This window comes from Natator depressus, chromosome 27 (genome assembly GCF_965152275.1).
Source record: "Natator depressus isolate rNatDep1 chromosome 27, rNatDep2.hap1, whole genome shotgun sequence".
Classification (NCBI taxonomy): domain Eukaryota; kingdom Metazoa; phylum Chordata; order Testudines; family Cheloniidae; genus Natator; species Natator depressus.
Genome location: NC_134260.1, coordinates 9,089,026 through 9,110,924, shown reverse-complemented (window position 1 = coordinate 9,110,924; position 21,899 = coordinate 9,089,026). Strand labels below are relative to the sequence as shown.

Genomic DNA, 21,899 nt, shown 5'->3' with positions numbered 1-21,899 from the left:
TTAAGGGAATGTGGGGGTCTAGGGTGGGCTGTAGGGCCCTGGCCAGGAAGGGGTTAAGGGGATGGGGGGGTTTGGGTGGGGCTGTAGGGCCCTAGTCAGGGAGGGGTTAAGGGGATGAGGGGAGGTCTAGGGTGGGCTGTAGGGCCCTGGTCAGGGAGGGGTTAAGGGGATGGGGGGTGGTCTGGGGGGGCCATAGGGCCCTGGCCAGGAAGGGGTTAAGGGGATGGGGGGTTGGGGGGGGCTGTAGGGCCCTGGCCAGGAAGGGGTTAAGGGAATGTGGGGGTCAAGGGTGGGCTGTAGGGCCCTGGCCAGGAAGGGGTTAAGGGAATGGGGGGTTTGGGGGGGGCTGTAGGGCCCTAGTCAGGGAGGGGTTAAGGGGATGGGGGGAGGTCTAGGGTGAGCTGTAGGGCCCTGGTCAGGGAGGGGTTAAGGGGATGGGGGTGGTCTGGGGGGGCCATAGGGCCCTGGCCAGGAAGGGGTTAAGGGGAGGCGGGGGGGGATCTATGGGGGGGCCGCAGGGCCTTGGCCAGGAAGGGGTTAAGGGGAGGCGGGGGGGATCTATGGGGGGGGCCGCAGGGCCTTGGCCAGGAAGGGGTTAAGGGGAGGCGGGGGGGATCTATGGGGGGGCCGCAGGGCCCTGGCCAGGAAGGGGTTAAGGGGATAGAGAGGGGGCGGACAGACGGGCCCCGGGCAGGGAGGGGTTAATGGGCGGGTCCCGGGGCGGGCACGTGGGTGGGCGCGCTCCCCATTGGGCCGCGGGGGATGTTTTTGAGCGGTGATTGGCGGCGGGCGGCGGGGGGGCGGGGCCGGCGCGGGCTGGGCCGCAGGCCGCTGTCAGTGGCTCGGGGGCCCCGGGCGCGATGCGGCTGCTGCGGGCCCTGCTGGGGAAGGCGGCGCGGGCCGCCGGGGCCCCGACCTACATCGAGCACTTCAGCAAGTTCTCGCCCTCGCCGCTCTCCATGAAGCAGTTCCTGGATTTCGGTAACTGCCCCCCCCGCGGCCCCGCCCCCACCCGGGCAACTGCCCCCCTCGGGGCCCCGCCCCCACCCGGGCAACTGCCCCCCCCCCGGGGCCCCGCCCCCGGCCAATACCCCGCGGCCCCGCCCCCACCCGGGCAACTGCCCCCCCCCGGGGCCCCGCCCCCGGCCAATACCCCGCGGCCCCGCCCCCACCCGGGCAGCTGCCCCCCCCCGGGGCCCCGCCCCCGGCCAACACCCCCCCTGGTAAATACCCCCCGGGGCCCCACCCCCGGCAAACACTCCTTGGGCCCTTCCCCCAGCTGCTTCCCCCCCTCCCCCATCAAATACCCCGCGGGCCCTGCCCTGGCCAATACCCCCCCCCAGACCCCACCCCTGCCTGGGTAAATACCCCGGGCTCCTCCCTCTCGTAAATGCCCCCGGGCCCCTTCCTCCCGGATGAATACCCCCAGGGTGTGCCCCCTCCCTGGGTAAATACCCCCTTGGCTTTTCCTGCGGCGGTAAATAGCGTCGGGTTCATACAGCCTCCATCGCCGGGTCAATATCCTCCCTCCCCAGCCTGGGTAGATACCCTCTGGCTCTATCTGTCCCCTTCGCCGTGGGCCTTTCCTCCCCCCTGTGTGCGCTCCCTGGGGTACGTCACCCCTCTGCCTCCCGCCTGGGTCCAGCCCCCTCCACTGCCCATCCGGGTGCATGCCACTGTCCCTGCCACGTACCCCCCGCCCCCTCCCCCCCGGTGCATAGACCCCCCCCCCAGGTAAGTATCCCGGGGGCTTGTGAGGGGCAGGCTCCCCCTCTACCCTTGTGAAGCCGTTCCTGGACTGTGGTAGTTACACCCCGCAACACACACACACACATTGCCTGGGTACCTACCCCCCTGGCACCGGGGGCTGGGGGGCCATGGGGCAGGAGGGGGACAGTCTCTTCCTCTTCCCCCCACTGCCAAGGGGCAATTCCGGGCCTGGAATCAATGCCCCCGCTCCCTGCCTGGCGAAAGACCCCTGGGGTGGCAGGGGAAGGGATCCATGGGGCAGGTTGGAGGCAGGGCTGCCTTCTCCCTGCCCTGTTGGCAGTATGCCCTGAGCGTAGGACATTGCTATTCCCCTCCCACCCACCCTTGGGGGCATGGAGCCAGGGAGATCAGGGGCTCCCTGCTGTTCATGTTCACTAACCGCCCGCTGGGGCAAGGGGGTAGCAGTGGGGCTGGCTTTCCCTATTCTCTTTGTGGAATAGTCCCTGGGTAAATGCCCCCCCCCCGGGGACAGAAGGGAGGTTCATTGGGGTAGGAGTGGGGAGCAGCTCTTTCTAGAACAGTTCAGGGATTTTGGAGCTATCCCCTGCTCCCAGGGCTTAGGGGCAATCTGGCTATGGGGCAGTGGTGCTGTGGGGGGCAGTGATGGGGTTGGGGGGAAGGTGAGGTCCATAATAGTGGCCCGACCAGGGTTCTGAATTCCTGAGGGGCGTGGGCTTAACACAGTGGCTAAGTGATTCCCTCTTGGGGCTGGGGGGTTGATTTGCCCCTCTAGCTCAGTGGGTCGGGGTTTGGGCTTTTGGTGCCAGAGATCGCTGGTGCTGGCCCCGCTGGTGATGCAATGTGGGGGAGTCATTACCAAGTAGGGGGGCTAGGAAAGGGCTAGAAGGACTATAGGGCTGAGAGTAGGGGCTGGAAGCAGAAAATCTCCCATATGATCCTGTTCTCTGGGGAGTGGAAGATGTCGGGGAAACCAGTGGGTAGGATGGTGAATGAAATCAGTGGAGGGAGAGTAGGGAGTGGTTTAATTGGTCCCCCCCCCCCCCCCTACAAGCAGGAGCTGTGGGGGGAGGAGAGGACGGTGACTCTTGTCCCTGAATTACAGCAAGGCTTGCTCTCCGCTCTTCTAAGGAACAGCTGTGGGAGATGGTGAGAGGTTGTTCTTTGCATGTTGGAACACATTCCGTCCATCCCCCCCACACCACGTATTCTGCCCTCCCTCCCCCCTCTGGGGTGTCTGACTCTGATACACCCAAACCCTCCAAGGATCCTCCCCCCTGGAAAATCCTCTTTGAAAACAACAGGGTGCTGCCTTTCTTTGAGGTTTCGGGATATAACCCCTCCCTCTCCAGGCAGCCGCAGCCCCTCCCTGCTGCTTCCCAGCCCACTAGCTAGAGCAGGGGACTCCTGGGTTCTGTTCCTGGCCCTGCTGCCGACTCCCTTCCTGGCTCTGTGCCTCAGTTTCCCCAGCGGTTGCATGGGGGTAGCGAGACTGAGCCACAGCCCAGGGCAGGCTGAGAAGATGGATTCACTGATGTACATGGAGATCCGCGGTCTGAAGGAGATAGGAAAAGGCGAAGGGGTTAATTGCCGTAAAGTATTTGAGATGCACCGCAGCACCCCTTTCTCTTCTGGCTGTCCTTAGATGTGCGCTGAAAGGGGGAGGGTGCCGGTGCCCTCTGCCTTGTCCTAGAACCATTCGTTGTTCCTGCCACCCGGAGGCAGCTCCCAGCCCCCCAGTGCTCACTGCCCTCCGTGTCCATTTCGCGTGGCTTCTCATTCCAGAACAAATGTCAGGCCTGCCGGGGCTTTCAAAACGCTAGACAAAGTCCCTGCCAGGCCTGGCTGGCTGGCGCTGCATGGCAACCTGCTGACACGCATGCTGGTGTGTGTGTATGTGTGCGTTTCTCTCCCTTCCACTAGCCACTTGTCTGGCTCTCCTGGTCTCATTGCAGTGCTGCGTCAATGGCCTTCGTTGCCTGCCAAACAATCCCTGCCGTTGTTTAGCTAGAAACTGCCAGGGATGTACGAACGTGCAGGAGCTCAGGTTACATCTGTACATTTGTGTGCGTGTGAGTTACACACACACACACACCCCGCTACTCCTCTCTACAGAGTGATGCCCTTGTTTACCAGCCTCCCACCTCTTCTCTTCTCCCTGCAGCTATTTTATAGCCCTGCTGGGATCTTACACTAATCATCACCCACTATTTTTTTGTTTTCCTCCTCCAGACCCTCCTTGAGCCTCTTGGCCCAGGTCCCGGTCACTCGGGTGCTTTTGACTGTGGGTGGGTTTGTTGGTTGGATTCCTTGCAGAACTTGGAGTTGCTGCCAGTGAGGCGGTTAGTTTCCTTTCTGCTGGCCAGTGTAGGGAGTTCCCCGGTCATTAAGGCTCCTGGCGTCTCTGTCATTCTGCGGCAGGGCAGACCTCTCCTTAGGCAGCCTGCCATCGTGCCGTGCCCTGCTTAGCCAAGCACGGGACACGTCAGAGTTCAGGAACACGCCGCGATGCTTCAGGACTGTGTGTGCGCTGAGTGCCGCGCATGCCACGTGTGCCAGGCGCTGGTCCCTGGGGCTACGAGGACCCAGTGCTGCAATTTCTGTGGTCCCTGGGGACCCCAGGGCTGAATTCTCTATTACTGCTACCCCCACTGTACGGATGGACACATGCCCCCGTGGTGGTGGCAAGGCATTCGAAAGTCTGGCCTGGCACCTTTCAATGGTACTTCCTGTGCCTGTCACGGGTAACAGGGAGCCAGGGTTCGATTCCAGAGAGGGAGCCTGAGAAATGGCTCCTGGACCTGGGGAAGGCAGCCAGCGTGCCCACTCCCAACCTGGGAAGGCAGTGATGAAATATAACCGTACAGGACTCTTTGGAGGCCCTGTGATTGGAATGATGTGTATGGATGGAGGGATCCGAGGCACAGAGAGGTTAGGTGACATGCCTGAGGTCACTCTGTGAATCAGTGGCAGAGCCAGGCACAGACTCCAGTCTTTTGCTCAAACCACAAGATAACCCCACCTGCCCTGGCCTCGTGGACATGCCTTCAAAGTGATAGGGGTATTCTCCCCATTTCCCACGTTGGGCAGGGCAAGTTGAGCAGTAATGGGCTGCAGCCTGGGGTTAGCGTGCGACCTGGCCTCCCTTGTGAGTCTCTTGTCCAGTATCCCCTGCTGGAGCTTGGCAGCTGGATGAGGTGACTCTGGTGGAGGGAGCAGCAGATGAGAAGGGCTGGTCTGCGATTGGCAGGAGGTGTGAAGTGATGGGGACAGCTTTCCTCCCCCTCCCCATCCCGAGAGCTGTGCCCAAGACCCTGATGGAGTTCAGCCTGTTGCAAGGGAGTGTGGCGTAGTGGTTAGATTGGCTAAAGCTGTACTCAGTGGGGGAGCGTGGGGGTCTGAGGTGTAATGTTTGGGGATCAGCATGAGATCCTCTGATGCAAGGGGCTGTAGTGGAGGAAGGGGCTGGAGGAACCAGGTAAATGCTCTGGGTGAGAGCCTGGGAGTCCAACTGGTGGTCTGATGTACCATCCTGAGCTGATATTGGGGGCAGGACAGGTGGGTGTCTTCTGAAGGGATAGGTGCCTACTTCCCTGTCATCAGGCTGGGGGTCACTGAGATCCTGCTTTTCTAACGGTGGGGCTTCTATCTCTAGGGTCCAGCAATGCCTGCGAGAAAACCTCCTTCACCTTCCTCCGCCAGGAGCTGCCTGTCCGGCTGTCCAACATCATGAAGGAGATCAACCTGCTGCCAGACCGGGTCATCAGCACGCCCTCGGTGCAGCTGGTGCAGAGCTGGTGAGTAGGATGGACTGCCAGTCAAGGGGGTGGGGGCGGGCAGTATTGCTAATCTGTGTGTATGTTGGGGGCACGGCACTGCTAGCCGGGGTGGGGGGGAGCATGGCACTACTAGCTTGTGTGTGTAGGGAGACACTGCCAGCCTTTGCCTGTCTGCCCCCATATCCCACCGCACCCACCAACTCTCCTCAGCAAGCCCCTTGCTCACCTGGTCTGGGTTTACATGTAACAGATGCAGGAGGAGAATGAGGAAGGCAGCTCAAAGACCCTGCCAGCTGAGGGGCTCTGGAATGGACATACTGAGTGCAGGGGCGTGCAATGGCACGGGGGCGGGGGGCTAGGGGAGACAAATCAGTGATAACTGGGGACTGAGGCAGTGTATACGCAAGAGACCACTTCTAGACTAGGGGCTCATCTACACTGGAAATGCTACCATGGCACAGCTTGCCACTGTCGAGCTTCAGGGTAGGGACTACCTACGCCAATGGGAGGTTCTCCCATCTGCGTAGGTACTCCATGTCCCCGACAGGCAGTAGCTAAGTTGATGGAAGAATTCTCAGATCGCCCTAGCACTGTCTACACTGGGGGTTAGATTGGTTTAACTACGCTGGTCAGGGGTGTGGCTTTTTCACAGCCCTGAGGGGTGTAGTTAAGCCGACTCAATTATCTAGTGTAGCCCAAGCCTAGGAAAACAGGTTGTGTGTACACTAGTTAGCTACTGCATTTTGACCTCTAGTGTAGACAGGGCTTAACCCCTGTAAAGAACAGCTAGCTGACAGATCATGCTGAAAAACATGTCTTCCTAGACTAGACGTGGGCTCATTAAATTGTGCCAGGACAATGGACCAGCTGAGCAGGATCAGCCCAACACGTAACAGTTGGGGTTTTTCACTTAACGCTTCGCCCAGCCCTGGGCAGAACCCAGTTGGGTTTAGTTGAGGAGCAGGGAGATTTCCAAACCTTGGGGGAAGTGCGTGCTCCCTGATACTCCCACCATTGTGGCGCCCCGGCCAGGTCACCCTGAGTACTGCAGGTTTCGGGGCAGCGACTGTATTTAATACCTGAAAGCCTGCTGGCCGGCAGCCCATGCTTGGATTTCTTCTTCCCCCTTGTACTGGTATGGTTCAGTTGTTGTCATTTCAAAGGCACCAGCTGCTCTGCTCTGGTCAGGTCCTTATAGGTTTGGGGGTCCATAGGCCAACAGGAGGGGGAAGAAATGGGAAATGTCCCTTTAAGACCCCCCCCCCCCAGTTCCGGGCCCCTGCCCACCAGACAGCAGCAGCCCGAACTTTGTCCTACTTTGGAGATCACGTGAGGGCTTGTTTGTGCAGCCAGCAATTTCCTCTTTTCACCCCAGAGGCTGCCCAGACCAGCTGAATCCCCCCGGGAGCTGGGGGGCAGGAGCCTGAGTTAATAGTAACCTGGCCCTTGCCTGCAGCTAAGCTGCACCCTGGAATTTGCCCTCCTGGAAGGTGCATTCCTGCATCAGTGATCCCATGGGGCTGGCCATTAACCCTTTGCTGCCTGCTCCAATGTCTTCAGCCCTCCCATCTCTTCCTCCCCCCCTCCCCCAATGTCTGTTCAAGCAGCCCCTGCTCGGAGGGGTCTGAGAGGTCCCCTGGCTGAACCCCTCTCCAGCATGAAGCTCTGTGGTGTGTCACTTCTGCTCAGGAGGCTCGACCCGGAGACCCATGGGAGCCCCCATCGCAGCACCCCTTAGGGCACTCAGCAGGGTATGCTGTCAAGCAGTGTCTCCCGCCCCTCTGAGCCTCCTTACATCAGTGACCTTGCAGGCCACCTGCTAGTCCAGCCCTGGGCCCCCTACACCCAGCTTTGCCAGTGCCCTTCTGTGCTGCCTTGGGCTCCCCATGTATGTCCACGCACTCCAGTCCTTCCTTGCAGCCCCCCCCTTGCTATTCCAGCCCTAGGGCCCCCCCCCCAGTTCTGCCCACATGCTTGGGTGCTCCGGTGATATCTAGACTGCTCCAGGACCCTGACCTTCCAACATCCCTTCCGTTCCAGACCAGCCTTCTCTCTACTTGGACAGGGCACTCCTGCTACTCCAGTCCTTGCTTTTCTGGCATAAGCCCTGCACCATGCTGCCCTGCGTGGTGGCTCTGGTGATGGGGCCCCAATGAGCACTCTCCTTACATCCCTAATCCCCTTGTGACTGGTGGCGGGATCTGCCCCGTCATCTCTGGAGGCGAACCGCTCCTGTACTCATCCTCCTGCACCCTTGGGAATCCCATGATCAAAACTTCCTGATCTCACAGGACTGGTGCCTTTGCAGCTGCTTCCCTGTAACCTAAATCCCCAAGCAAATATATCAGAGCCCTGGGAAACCATTCCATCCCCACGCTTACGACCAGCCTGCTTAGGTGCTTGCAGCTGTCATGGTGCCCTCTGGAAGGAGCTGTGTGTCTGGAGGGAAATTGTAACCCAGGGGAGGGGATGGGCTGCTACCGTGCTGACTGGCTGCTTGCTCCCGGTTCGACTGGCAGACATTCCCGATAAGCTGAGGCTGCAGAGGGCAAGGTGCGCTGCCTGTCCCAAAGCCTCTGGCATGGGGCAGGCCCGGGAAGTCGCTCTCTGTGCTCCTTCTTCACCGGTTGTACTTCCTATCATGCAAGGCACTAGGCTAGGCCCGTCTCTGCTGTCCCTATGTGGGAGGAGGGCTGGGTGACAGTGCTCTAGGGGATGGTAGGCAGTGGGTTAGGGAGCAGCTCTGCCTAGGCTGGGCTCCCAGAGATGGACCTCTGAAATATGCCGTAGTGGGTGGGGAATGCCCTCGATTCAGTTGGCCCGAGTTGTAATGGCTGCAGGTTAAGATCCTGTCAGGTGAAGCTGGGCTGGCTTGGTGTTTGGAGGGGAGACCTTTGCAGGAAGCCCAGGTGCCTGCTGGACGCTGTGGTGGCTCCAGTAGGAGGCAGCCTTCCCCCGTAGTTCAGCACTAAACCAGTGCCTGCTGCGTTGCATGGGGGGGCTATGTTGCTGGAGGTGCCAAGCAGTGATCCTGCCTGTTAAAGATCCCAGAGTGTTCTCCACTTCCTGTCCTAAACTCTTGAGGGGGGGGGGGGGGTTGCGTGCTGCTACTTCCCACTTCAGAGCTGGCTGCATTTCAGCAGTGGATGAAGCCATTCCTGTTTGTAAAGTGCGCTGCCTAGACTCTGTGGGTCCTCTTCCCCCACCCCGGAGGCGGGTAGTGGGGCATTGCCGTCACACACAGTCTCTCCAGGGCGCCTGCCAGTTGAAGGACGGGGATCGGGGCCACTCTGCGTTGATCGGGACTCCCAACATGCGGCTATGGAATATAAATGGAACCTGCATCCCTGTTCGTCCCCACTCCCTTACAGGTATGTTCAGAGCCTGCTGGACATCATGGAGTTCCTGGACAAAGACCCTGAGGACCAAGGCACCCTGGGACAGTAAGTTGGGTGTGGGCTGAATGAGTTAACAGACTAAGCCCAGGAGGGACCCTTCAGTCTGCCCTCCTGTGTCCACAAGCCAAAGGCTTTTTCCCAGAACCTGGATTGAATCACTTCCAGTGATTGAGAGTCCACCCCTCTGGTGAGCTGTCTCCGTGTTGAATTACCCTCCTGGCTAGCAAATTGCAGCTTATTTCAAGGCTGAATTGGATCTAGCCATTGGATCTTGTTATGCCTGCGTCAGCAAAATCAACGCCCCACCCCCATCTAGCCAATATCTTTCCCGTGCGCGGGTGCCTAACACAGTGATCCAAGTCACCTCTCACCCTGCTCTTCCGTAAACTGACTAAGTGGAGCTCCTTAAGCTCTCGCTGCCAGACTTACTTGTGCGGCCGCTGAATTCTCTCCCCTGTGTCCGCCTTCCCCTTTAAGCGTGGAGACCGGAAATGGACTCAGTATTCTAGTAGCCGTCTTGCCAATGCTGTGCACTTGTCTATTTCTGCTTGATATCCCACTGTATACACACCAGCATCACGTTAGGCCCCTTAGCAGCAGCGTTCCCCCGAAGTCCTCCTGTGAGTTCTTGCTTCCCAAGACTTAGTCTCCCTTCCTTTAGGTGTAATCTGCTTTTCTTTCATCCCAGATGAGTAAACGTCCATTTGAGTGTGTTACATTGTGACCAGGTGACTCAGAGAGCTCTGTAACGTTAACCGATCCTCCTCATTATCTGTTACTCCACATGGTTTTGTGTCATCTTGCAAACCTAACCAGCAAAAATTGTATATGATTTTTATCAATGATCTAGAAGATGTCAAATAGCACCGGATCAAGAACCAGTCCCTGGGGGACCCTGTGAGAAACCTGGGGGGACCCTGCCCTACTCAGTGATATCTCCCCACTAACAACAACATTGTCACTGAGCCGGTTGGCAATCCATCGAACGGGTGCCTTGTTAATTCCATAAAATACAAAGTTTTTTTCATCAGAGTGTCATCTGGTACTAAATCGAACACCTTGGAGTAATCTAAGGATACTATGCGCAGTTTATCAACCAGACTTGTAATCTTGTCAAAAAAAAAGATAACAGATTTGTTTGATAAGACCTCGTTTCCATGAAACCGTGCTGACTGGCTTTAGTTGTATTGTTCGTCTCTAATTCTTTGATAGAACAGTTAATCGAGACTCTGTTATTTGCCGGGGAATCACATCAGCCTAACTGATCTATAGTTCTCTGAGTCATCCCTTTGCCCCTTTTTAAATATTGGGACTGCAATGGCAGGCCTCCAATTTGGAATTTCTCTTGTTTTCCCAGATTGGTTAAAAATTAACACTTGTGATATAGCTGGTTCCTTTAACGCCCTTGGATGTCAGTTATACGGGCCCTCGCATTCTCCCTTGTTCCAAATGGTGAATTTTCTATTCCAATGCGATGGATATGTCATCCTGCTTCATTCCAGATACACAACAGGAATCCCTATTGAACTTTGTTGCCTCCTCTGTATTGCTGTTTATGATTTTTACCCTCTGCATCTAGCAGTGGACCGATACCTGACTAGGGATTCCTTTTGTATGGCCGCATTGAACAGGACAGTCATGCTTTCTTGCTGCCCCACCTCCGGCTCCCAGATCCTGGCAGGGACCTCCGCTCGGGCTGGGGTTGGGCGTCAGTGTCACTGAAATTTTATCACAGATCCCAACTCCCTCCGCAGCCCCCCATACCCCCCCAGTCCAGAGCTGAATTCCAGCTATGGCACTTCAGCCATCTCTGATGTTACATGTGCCCTGGAGATCCATGTCAGCTGTGCGGTGGAATCTGCTCTGGGATTTCCCAGGCAGCTGCGCCCGCATTAGGGTTAGAATGGGGGAGAGAGCTCCTTCAGCCTAGGGGAACCTGGACTGGATTGCTGTGCCCCCCTGGAATGTACTGGGGGTCTTGCTGTCCCCTGCCTCCTTGTTGTAGCCCTCTGGTTCCAGGCTCTGGGAAGCTGGCTGTATCCTCGCCTCGCTCTATGATGAGGCACATCTCATCTCACATGGGCTAACCCCCCCTGCTTTCCCTTCCTCCTTTTCCCAGGTTCACGGATGCCCTGATCACCATCCGTAACCGGCACAATGACGTGGTGCCCACCATGGCGCAGGGGGTGATAGAGTACAAGGAGGCCTATGGGGATGACCCCGTGTCCAACCAGAACATCCAGTACTTCCTGGACCGCTTCTACCTGAGCCGCATCTCCATCCGCATGCTGATCAACCAGCACAGTGAGTGACAAGCACCCAGCCAAGCCTGCTGTCTCCCTTGGAGTGGAAGGGACTGAGTGAGGGGTGGGCTGCAGAGGAGAAGTGGAATGAGGCAGGGATCAGATCCTGCGGTGATGGGCACAGGATTGAAAATGTACGTCCAGTCTTTCCAGGCTACTGGACCCCCTTTCAGGAGTCTGGTTGGTCTTGCGCACCCCCAAGTTTCACCTCCCTTAAAAACAACTTGCTTACAAAATCAGACCTAAAAGCACAAGAGTCACTGGATACTATTACTGAGAAATTGCTGACTTTCTCCTTTTTACCCTATAATTATAAAATAAATCAATGGAATATTAATATGGTCCTTACATAGAGAGCCGTATAAACGGGTCACCGTGTGAATGAAATGTTAGTTTGTACTGACTTCGCTGGTGCTTTTCCTGTAGCCTGTTGTAAAACTAGGCAAATATCTAGATGAGTTGATGTACCCCCGGGAAGACCTCTGGGCTAGACTAGAAGGAATCAGGGAATAGACCCTATAAGCAGGGAGATTTCAGCAGGGGACTGGGGCCGAGGGGTGGAATTTGTGGGTGGATGGGGAGTACTGGGACAGAGTGACAGGGTAGGAGAGATGGAAACTGTCATGCATGCTCTTGATCCTTCTGGGGACCCCCTCAGACTTGTATGTTCCAATCTGTGCTGAAGTCTGTCCTCCCCATCAACGCACATCTCCCCTCTTCGTCTTCCCCCCCGTCTCTTTCCTTGCAGGCCTGCTCTTTGATGGCAGCACCAACCCTGCTCACCCCAAGCACATTGGCAGCATCGACCCCCACTGTGACGTGTCCGAGGTTGTGAGAGGTCCGTGCCCCATAATGGCTGAGAGGCAGCATCCCTACAAAAGGGCGGGGGCCCCTGCGTGGGGGAGCAAAGCAGGCTAAAGGGTCTCACCAAGATGAGGTTGCACTGGAGGCTCGGAGGGGACACTGGCTGGCTTGGGAGATCAGCTGGGGGAGCCGGTTCTGATCTGTGCCAGACCAGCGGGGGCTGAAGACGATTTGTTTGGAAGCTTCTCTGTGTGACGAGTTCGGTGGATCTCAGCCTAGATGCCGGTGGACAAGCATTCCTGTGACAGATGTCAGACTGCCTTGGGGGTACCCCAGAGACGCCAAGCACTGGTGGGCCACAGTGACTGAGCTCCCCTTGTCCCTAAAAGGGGCGTCCCTGCCAAGCAGGGGACACTGGCACAGGGCAGCCTGGGGGAAGTTCAGCCAGCTGATGCCCAGCTTGTCCTTGTTCTGGGAGTAAATATCCCGCTCCAGTCTGTCGTTCCCAGCGCTGTCCATGCTGAAATTCCTTGTCTCCTATCCCCTTGCTAAGTCCTGAGCTTGTCCCAAGGGGAAGCAGGCACTGAGCTCCACTCTCTTGGGTAGAATCTGTGCCGATCCCACCTCTCTCTGCTCTCCAGATGCCTACAACATGGCCAAGCTGCTGTGTGACCAGTATTACATGGCCTCGCCCGATTTGGAGATCCAGGAGGTCAGCGGTGAGTCTAGAGGGACCCATAGCCCCTGGGGACAGGGGGTGGGTGGGGATGCTCGTGGGGTAGCAATTGAGCCTGGCGGGAAAGTGAGTTGCTTGTGGGGTGCAGGGGTTGGTAGGGAGCAGCCAAGGGCAAGGAGCTTTCTAAGGAAGCTGTCACAAGGTGGCTGGCCCTTCACGTGGAGCAGGGCCCAGCCTGGCCTGTGGCTGATCAGCGACCTCCCTGCTGAGATTGATGAAGTGACTCTAAAGTGGCTCAGTTGAGGAAGGGAGCTGCAGGAAGCAAGGTGGCCTCCGTGGTGCAGGGCGAGAGACACAGAGGAAAGGCCTCGGGGCCGCTGCAGCCCGCTTTGCGCAGCGGGAAGCTTTGTATGTGTTAAGCTGAGAGTTTGGTGTCTGAAGAACAAAACCGTGCCCTGAAAGACGGACCTGAGCCGTCCTTGGGCGTCAGTCCTTCCTGGGCTGGGGGAGTCAGGCCAACAGCTTACAGGAGCATTTCCCTTACAGCCGCTATGTTCTTTCCCTTGTAGCCAACAATTCCAAGCAGCCGATCCGCATTGTCTACGTCCCGTCTCACCTCTACCACATGCTCTTTGAGCTCTTCAAGGTAAGGCTCCCAGCTCTATGGTCCTTCCCCTGTAGCACTCCTTGCTCCGCAAGGAGGTGACGAAGCTGGAGAGAACCATGGTGGAACTTGGCATCCTGTCTGCCAGACCCACCGACGGTTCCCTGTAGTAGGCACCGGAGTTTCCAGCTCCTGCCTCTGGCGGCGGGTGAGGTGGAGGCCAGGGAGTCCATGTTTCAGGAGGGGATTGTGAATATGTCACCTTTTTCTTCTGGTTAAGAGATGAGTAAAGGAAAGCACTTTTTCATCCACAGTGTTAACCCGTGGAACTCATTTCTGCAGGATTTTTGCCTAGGGAACCTAGCTTTAGTTAAACATTTTAAAGAAGGAATCGACTAATGGTAAGTCCAGGACCATCAGGCCTCTGCTTCAGGGCATCTGCAGATGACCGGCTCAGGGTCAGGAAGGAACTTCCTACCCTTACAAATAGTGCACAAATAGGTGCATTGTGGGGGTCTTTGTACCTTCCTCAAGCATCAGGGCAGGCAGGGGCCAGGCTAGAGGGGCTATCATAAAATCCCTGATGACCTGCTTCTTGTCTCTGTTCCTTCGGAGAATGCCATGCGAGCCACCGTGGAGAGTCACGAGTCTAGCCTCCGACTCCCAACCATCAAGGTGATGGTAGCACTGGGTAAAGAAGATCTTTCTATCAAGGTAGGTGGCCTGACTGAGGGTCCGAGGGATAGAAAGGGACCCTCAGCATCAGCTGTACTGTGGGGCACAGGCTAATTCCCCAGGGAGCTCACTTTTGTCCTGGGAGTTCTCTGCAGTGCAGCAGGTAGACTGAGCGGATGTGGTCTAGTGGCTAATAGGGGATTGGGCAAGCAGACCCCCTGAGTTCTGTTTGACTATCTGACTTGCTGTCACCCTGGACCTGAGACTTTGGGGAGCATGTGTGTGGGGGGGTATTTAGCCCACATCCCCAAATGTTGTCTAGCTTCCCTCCTCCAGTGCAGCTCATCTCTGCGGCTCATCTCTGGGATGCCTGTAGCCAGTCCTTGGTTGGGAGCCTCCAGCTTGAACCCTGAGGCTGTTTTCCCTGCTCCCCCAGCCTCACGGGGGCATTTCCTCCCGTCAGGAGGGCTGGACAGAGCACCCTGTCTTGGCCTATTGATGCTTCCTGTGTATTAGCCAGCAGCAGGCGCTGCTGGGCTACTGGGATTTCTCCCTGAGAGAGTGTGGGGGGGGGGGGGGGAGGGGCGTGGCTAGCACACCACTGGTCAAGGCATGTGGGGAGTCGCCAGGGGCTGCTGACGTGATGTCCCATCGCACAGATGAGCGACCGAGGTGGCGGGGTTCCGCAGCGGAAGATCGAGCGGCTCTTCAGCTACATGTATTCCACCGCGCCCACCCCCCAGCCCGGCTCGGGCGGGACACCCCTGGTACGTATCGAATCAAGTCGGGCCCCCCTGGATGTCCCTGCAGGTAGCACGTTGGTCAGGGTGATTTTGTGGGGCTGTGGAGGAGGTGGGTGAGTGGGTGGAATTCCCTAAGTCCTTCCGTGTAACCACCCTCCCTGTCCAGAGCTGGGTTCAGGGGATTCCAGTAAGCAGCCTGCACAAATACTGATCTGCTTGGATCTCCTGGTGATGATGGCGGAGGGCCTTCGTGTGACAGCCAGAAGTGGGAGGAGGGTTTGGGGGGTTCCTGATGTCTGGGTGGAGTGATGTTGGGGGAAGTAGGGTCTGGTGGTCGGGTAGTTCGCTGAGACCTCTGCAACCATAATCACCTGTCGTCTTCTCCCCGCTCCACCAGGCTGGCTTTGGTTACGGCCTGCCCATTTCCAGACTCTATGCCAAGTATTTCCAAGGGGACCTTCAGCTCTTCTCCATGGAGGGTTTTGGGACAGATGCTGTCATCTACCTGAAGGTGCGTAAATCACCCCCCGCGTCTCTCCTTCTCAAACCCGCGGGTTCAGGCAGCCACTCCCCTGAGGCCTCCCAGTCCTGTCAGTGGCAAGCACGCCATGTGGAGGTGGGGGATCTAGAAGAAAGTATGTCCCAGTGGTTAGTGGGCCCGCCTAGGTCTTGGGAGGCCTGCATTCACGTTCCTGCTCTCCTGCAAACTCCTTGTGTGACCTTGAGCAAGTCCCTTAGGGCTTGTCTACACAGGAAAGTCTTCCTGGCCACGCCAATAGGACTATACCGGTATAATTCCCCATATGGACGCTCTTATACCGGAATCAGTGTGTCCCCATGAGGAGTTATACCAGTATAACTACATTGGTTTAAATTCAGACACTGGCTTATTCCAGTATAACTTTCCCATGTAGCCAAGTCCTTAATCTCTCTGAGTCTCAGTTCATTGCCATCTGTCACGCAGGGCCGGCGGCACCGCCCGCCCTCACGTATGGGCAGCGAAGATAAATGAAAGCTCGCAAGGCGTGCAGATGCTACTGCACTGAGGACCAGAGATAAGTGCTTACACTGGAGGGGTTTGCTGACGGTCCCCAGCCCCTGGCTTTTCCTCTTCCTTTGTAACAGAGAAGAAAATGATCCCTGCCCCATGTCACGGACAGTGGGTGGAGTCTCCAGATCTTACAGACTTGTCCCCATTGATCCTGTCCCTCCTTCGTGAAACTTACGTGGGTCAGTTTCATTCTGTTCCTAGCCACTTCACAGCTACCCCCAAAGGCTCATCTTGTCTCTCAGCCAAGCGTGTCTCTGTTCAGGATCAATTCTTGACTAAGATCAGTGACGTAGCCACTGGAGCAGGAGCCTGGGTCTGAGACGGCCCTGCCCGTGGGTATGGGAGTGGGTTCTTGGGATGCTGGGTCAGGCTGAGAGGTGATGTGTAACTGACTGACTCCTCGTTACACTCCTAGCTCTGGAGTCTCAGGGCTTGTCTGCATCAGGGATTTTTCGCTCTTCGTGAGTAGCTGTTTTAAGTCACACTACTATTAAATCATTCAAATATAAATATTCAAATATTAATAATCCTATTCAAGTCAGGTTTCAATCGCGTGAAGACTTTGTAAAAGCTCATTTGAAAACGTCTGCTATTGCAACTGTGAATTTTAAATTTTTTTATCACAAGCTAAATTGTAAACACTGTTGTTTTCCTTCAGTGCCGCTACAATTAGGGGTATTGCACATGAATTTTACAAAATGTCTATAAGCCAAAAAAATCTGAAAATGTAAGACCCTGATCCTGCGAATGCTTAAGCAGGTACGTAACTTTACTCACATGCCTAGTCTCATTGACGTCAGTGGGATTACAGTTAAGCACATGCCTAAGCGTTTGCCACATCAGGGCTAATATTGTAGCTTTAGTAAACTTTTATTTTATTGGCATAACATTTTTGAGCGAGACGAGGTGGGGGAGGTAGTATCATTTATTAGATCAGCTTTCTTTGACGGAAGGTAAATGCTTTAGAGCCACACAGAGCTCTTCTTCAGGCCTGGGGAAGGAGATCAGAGAGTCTGAGCTAAATACAAGTTGGGACAGATTGTTAAGCGTAATGGGTTACCCATGTTGTAGAGGCCACTTGAAACGAAGTTGTCAGTTGAGGGTTTGGCTGTTATGTGTAAGGGGGTTGAAGCGGGCAATTAAGGTTTAGCCAGGTAGTAGGAGGTTTAGCCAGGTAGTAGGGTGAGTTACAAATTGTCGTAATGAGCCATAAAACTCTGTGGAGTCCATGGTTTTGAGTGTCTAGCAGAGTTAGGAATTTGAGGTCGCAGGCTCACCTTTTGAAGGTGTTGTGTAGATTTTCCTTGAGGAGGAGTATTGAAAGATCAGATCTAGAGTGATCGCTTTGTGAAAGGATGGTAGTTTTGTCTTTTATCACTTTTCTGCATGAGTTCATTCAAGAGCGTAGTGATCGTTTGGTTTCAGAACCCTCATGGTGGTTGGTGGGACATTTGAAGCCCTGCATGAGGAACCCCACATGTAGTGTGTAGGACCAGGAATCTTGAAAGTTGTGTTGGGGTGGAGGGCGGGGTATTGATCAGCAATGGAGATATGTCTGCAGGCTTAGCATGTGTTCTTCTGGCAGGAGATGCTGCTGCTTTGAGATGGTGCGTCCTGTCAGTTCAGAACAAAATTGTTGCAGTGTGAACTGTGAAAAGTTATTTCGACTTTCAGTACAATGCAAATATTCTCAATGACTCTGTTATACACACAGGCCAACGTTTTCAAAAATAAAGAGGAACCTAATGTTAGGTGCTTTGGAAAAATCCCAGAGCCTACGTAATTCAAGTACGCACATCCCATTGACCTCAAACCCCATTGGAGGCATATTAGCCTGGTTGAAGCATTTCAGCTTTCTTGACTTGTGGGAGTTCAATAGATTGGAAGTGCCATTGGCTGCAAACAGAGTCGGGGGTATCTGCTTTCCGCTGTTGTGCCAGAGTTTGCAGTTCTCTGTTGATGCCCTGGTGCTGTCTTTTTCAGCACAGATGAACATTTTGTGTGTGAAACTTTAGTAGAAAAAAAATCTTCGTCAAACCTGAAATTCTGTCACCAACCAGGAAGCTAATTAAGGGAAGATACAAAACATCCACCTCAGCCAGTTAAAATGGGGGGAAAGTAAAGAACCAGCAACACATCAAATAAAAATGATTAACATTTTTGAAAACTGGGATTTAGATCAATTAAAGAAACTCATGGTTTTTATTCACCCAGCTGTAGCTAACCTCAGTATATAGACACTCCCTTGATGCAACTGCTCCTGGCTTCAGTCCATAGCCGGTGCATGGGCCGGGGAGCAGAAGTACTGCATTCAGACCGACCCTCATGCAAAAATCCACAGAGACGTGATTAAAATCTTCCTTGTGGAGGGAGCCGGTGAGGCGTTAGAAGTAGAGCAGGTTGGAAGTTTTCTGACAAAACTCAGTGAAATGTTTCACTGATTCTGTTACAGATTTGACAAAACTTTTATTGAAATACAGGCAGGCTTCACTGCCTCTTCCCCCCTCCCCCACTGCAAGCTCTGGGGGCCAGGCAGCCCCTTGCTGGCTCCCAGAGCTGGGGGATTGGCAGAGAGACTGAGCCCTCTGGCTCTCTGCCCCTCCAGCAGCTGGGCTTGGAAGGCTCTTGTCAGTTTCACAGGTGAAATTGACAGGAGCCTTCTCTGAGGGCAGCTGGGAAAATTCCCTTTCAGGTGTCCCAAAATGGAATCTGTCTTTAAATCCTTCCCTGTGAAAAATTTCACGGACTTGACGTTTCATCCCGATGCGAGATGAAACTTTTTCAGAAATGTGAAAATGTCCATGGGAAAGGGATTCCCTTTCTCAGCCAGCTCCAGTTAAAAGCCCTGGGGAAACAAATGCAAGATCTGACCTGCAGAGACTGCTTCCCCCCGGCCTGCCCCTCTCTGAATGCAAATTGCATTTCAACACACACACTTCCCCCAGCTTCGTGGCCAGGAAATGGAAGCAAAGAATCATAGGGTTTGAGTAGCAGTCTTTGATATCAAACTCCTATATCATGAAGGGAGCCTAGTAGTCAGAGCAGGAGCCTGGGAGCCAGGACTCCTGGGTTTCTTGGATGGAAGGCTTTAGAAGATGCAGAACGTTGCTGATGCCCTGTATCCGGAAGAATTCCAAAGCACTTTACAGGCTAACACGTGGCATGAAATCTGCCTTGAGTAGGGACCAGGCGGGAAACGGCAGAGGTTGGTCTTGAACCATTGTCCAGATTCTACCAGACGTCTCCTAGGGATACTTCCTAGTGGCTGGCCGTGCCATTGGGAGGATGCTTGGAGGCCATGAGGCCTTGGGGCTAGGATTCACTGCAGAGAGAGCACTTCTCCTGTCCACTGACGTGCGGTTACCCACAGGCCTTGTCGACAGAGTCCGTGGAGAGGCTGCCAGTCTATAACAAGTCGGCCTGGCGCCACTACCAGACCATCCAGGAGGCAGACGACTGGTGCGTGCCAAGTACGGAACCAAAGAACACCTCCACCTACCGGGTGACCTAGGCCCCCGGATGCAGCTGGTGGCACTTGGAGACAGAGAATCTATCCACATCACAAAAACCACATTAGGAGAACTCGAGTGATGGACTCTTCCTATTGACCAGTCTGGCTAACGCTCCACCCAGGGCGTGAATGATTTCTTTTTACGGTATGTACCGTGCAGTAGCCCATGCCCACCACTGCCTGGCGTCTGCTGGGCTCCCCCATCCTCACCCTAAAGAGAGCCGGGCAGGCTCCGGGCATCTCCCGTTGTTGGGGGTTTTACCCATAATCCTTTTATTCACCATACATCTGTTCTTTGCCTCTGCTTGCCACTGGGAGGGGGAGGACAGGAATCAGGCTGTGGAGACGGCTTTTATGGTTACGGGGGAAACCAGCCCTCAGGCCGCAGCGTTTCAAATATGGGGAGAGAGGAGGGGGCAGGTGGGGAAGCCTTGTAGGTTCAGGTGTGGGGTGGACAGGGGCCCTCTAGAGAGAGCCAGGAGGGCCACGGGCTCAGACTCGGTCTGTTAGGCTGGGGGAGTTGGGAGCCAGGGCTGGAGCACCTGTGGGGGAGGTGTGAGGAGAGTCAGGTGTGTTGTGAGTGGGGCGGGGGAGGTGCAAGGAGTGAGGGGGCCTCCATGCTTAGGGGCGTGTGGCCTAGGGGGCTGCTGGGAGGTGCCGGGGTTGCCCTTTTCTGAGCTGGGACAGTGGGATGGCATCAAAGGGAAAGGGAGGAGGCTGTCCTCAGTGCTCCCCTGCTTGGGTGGGGGTAGGCATTAGAACAGCCACCTGGGGCAAGAACAGTTCCCCTTGTTGCCTGGGGGAGGAGTTCGCAGTGGGGTCCCCCCAGATCTGATGCAGCAGCCATCTCTCTCTCTCGGCTGTGTTTAAACACGAGGCATTACGGTGCCTCTTTCCAGCTCAGAGCCGCTGTCCGGGTCTGTCAGAACTCGGGACCCGTTCCCACTGACTGCCACACCCGCTGCTTGGCGCTGGCTGGAAGACGGAATGGTCTGAGGCGAGCTGGATGAGTTTGCTCTGCAAGGCAAAGGCAGGTGCTGATCTGGTGGGGGTCGGAGGGATTGTAACTTCTTCGGTGTTGTCTGAGGCCTGGGCTCTGGAGGTGCCCTGTTCTCTCTGCCCGCCTCTCGCCCGCTTTCCTGACCCGTTAGGTGTCTCTGTCCTTTTCGGGGAGCTCCCCTCGGCACCAGCTGCTCCCTGTGTCTTCACACCACTGCCCTGCACGCCCCACGTGTGATTGATTTCCATGGCATGCTTTTATGTACTCTGGAAAGGATCTGCACAGATATATATATGCTGTGGGCGGAACCCTGTTTCTGCCCCAGACACGGTGGGTTAAGTCATGGGTGTTCATCCCATTGTTGATCCATAAAGATGACATTGACCAAAACCGGCCTGGCGTTGGTGTTGTTTTCTTTGCACTTTGCGGGGTCCCAGCGTGCAGCGAACAACGCCCCCCGGCAGTGGATTTCACATCCTGCCTTCTGCATGGGCCCAACCCGCTTAGTAAGTTGAGTGTTAAAACTGGATCCCATCACCTCTCCAGCCAATTAGCCCTTTCAAATATCTGTAAGGTAAGTAGTCTTTCACACTGGAGCTGGGCAGCAGGAGGCCTGGGTTCTATTCGCAGCACCGCTGGATGAGCTTGGGCAAATCATGTCGCTGCCCCGTGCCTCAGTTTCCCCTCCCACCTTACTTGTGTTTATTTCGATTGTAAGCTCTTCAGAGCAGGGTCTATGCAGCTCCCAGCACAATGGGACCTCAATGCTGCTGTAGTGTAATACTACTAGGACTCCTGGGTCCCCAGCTCGGCCACTGACTTGCTGTGTGACCACGGGTAAGTCACTGGCCCGATCTCTGCCTCAGTTTACCATCAGTATGACGACACTCAGCTTCCCATAGTGCTTTGAGATCCCCTGGCCAAAGGGACCTTTTTCCTAGCAAGCATGGAACGATATTCCCAAGGGGACACTGGGCGTCGCTGGCAGAGCTGGGAATGGAACCCAGGAGTCCTGCTTCCCTGAGCGGCACCGTGCAGGCTGTGGCCGCATGCTGCTCTCTGCAGGGCACTGACCTGTAGGTCAGATTTCCCTGTCTGCTTGGTCCTGGGCTATCTGGCTCTGCAGAGCGCTCCAGGGCCTTGTTTATCCTGCCGCTGCGGGGTCCCACACTGGCACCTCTGCTTCTGGCAACCCCCTGGCTGGGCCCAAGCAGCCGGGTGGGAGGGAAAAGAGCCGAGGCCTGAATCCGGAGCAGCAGAGAGCACGGATTCCCTTGCCCAGCGCGCAGCTACCGTGTTGATGCAAAGCTGCGGGGAGCTGACTCTGCCTTTCAAACCCTGGAAACCACCTCCTCTGTTCCCTTGAGAGGACTCCCGCCCAGCTGGGCAGGAGGGGAAACCCTGGGAGCCGGGAGGTGGCATATACTGTGTGAGCAGTCACCCAATGGCAGAGCGGGAGGGAGGGCTGGCAGGCTCCGCATCTGCAGACCTAGTGACTCCTGGACCCCCAAGTTGGGCTGCACGGAAGCAGGGCCGTGTACAAGCCAGCTGCTCTGTGTCCTCTACCCATCGGCCTCCCTGGACCCAGCTTCCTTGGGGAGAAGGGCTCTCCTCCCCCCCCCCCAAC

At 55.8% G+C, this 21,899-nt stretch overlaps 1 protein-coding gene across 1 annotated transcript; it reads left to right on the top strand.

The window, feature by feature from the left end:
• The first annotated feature begins 821 nt into the window (after positions 1–821).
• PDK2 (pyruvate dehydrogenase kinase 2) lies at positions 822–20,217 on the top strand. Its single transcript, XM_074940977.1, has 11 exons — positions 822–981; positions 5,384–5,525; positions 8,879–8,950; positions 11,025–11,209; positions 11,957–12,046; positions 12,654–12,731; positions 13,258–13,334; positions 13,908–14,006; positions 14,627–14,734; positions 15,108–15,221; positions 19,132–20,217. The coding sequence occupies exons 1-11, from the start codon at positions 861–863 to the stop codon at positions 19,270–19,272; spliced, it is 1,227 nt and encodes a 408-aa protein (XP_074797078.1). The 5' UTR covers positions 822–860; the 3' UTR covers positions 19,273–20,217.
• The last annotated feature ends 1,682 nt before the right edge of the window (positions 20,218–21,899 follow it).

What these genes read in the sequence shown, in the direction of transcription:
- PDK2 (XM_074940977.1), top strand. Translation starts at nt 861, where the DNA reads ATGCGGCTGCTGCGGGCCCTGCTGGGGAAGGCGGCGCGGGCCGCCGGG. An exon ending in CGTGTCCGAGGTTGTGAGAG is followed by an intron (nt 12,047 to 12,653) that starts GTCCGTGCCCCA and finishes TCTGCTCTCCAG; the next exon opens with ATGCCTACAACATGGCCAAG. An exon ending in ATGCTGTCATCTACCTGAAG is followed by an intron (nt 15,222 to 19,131) that starts GTGCGTAAATCA and finishes GGTTACCCACAG; the next exon opens with GCCTTGTCGACAGAGTCCGT.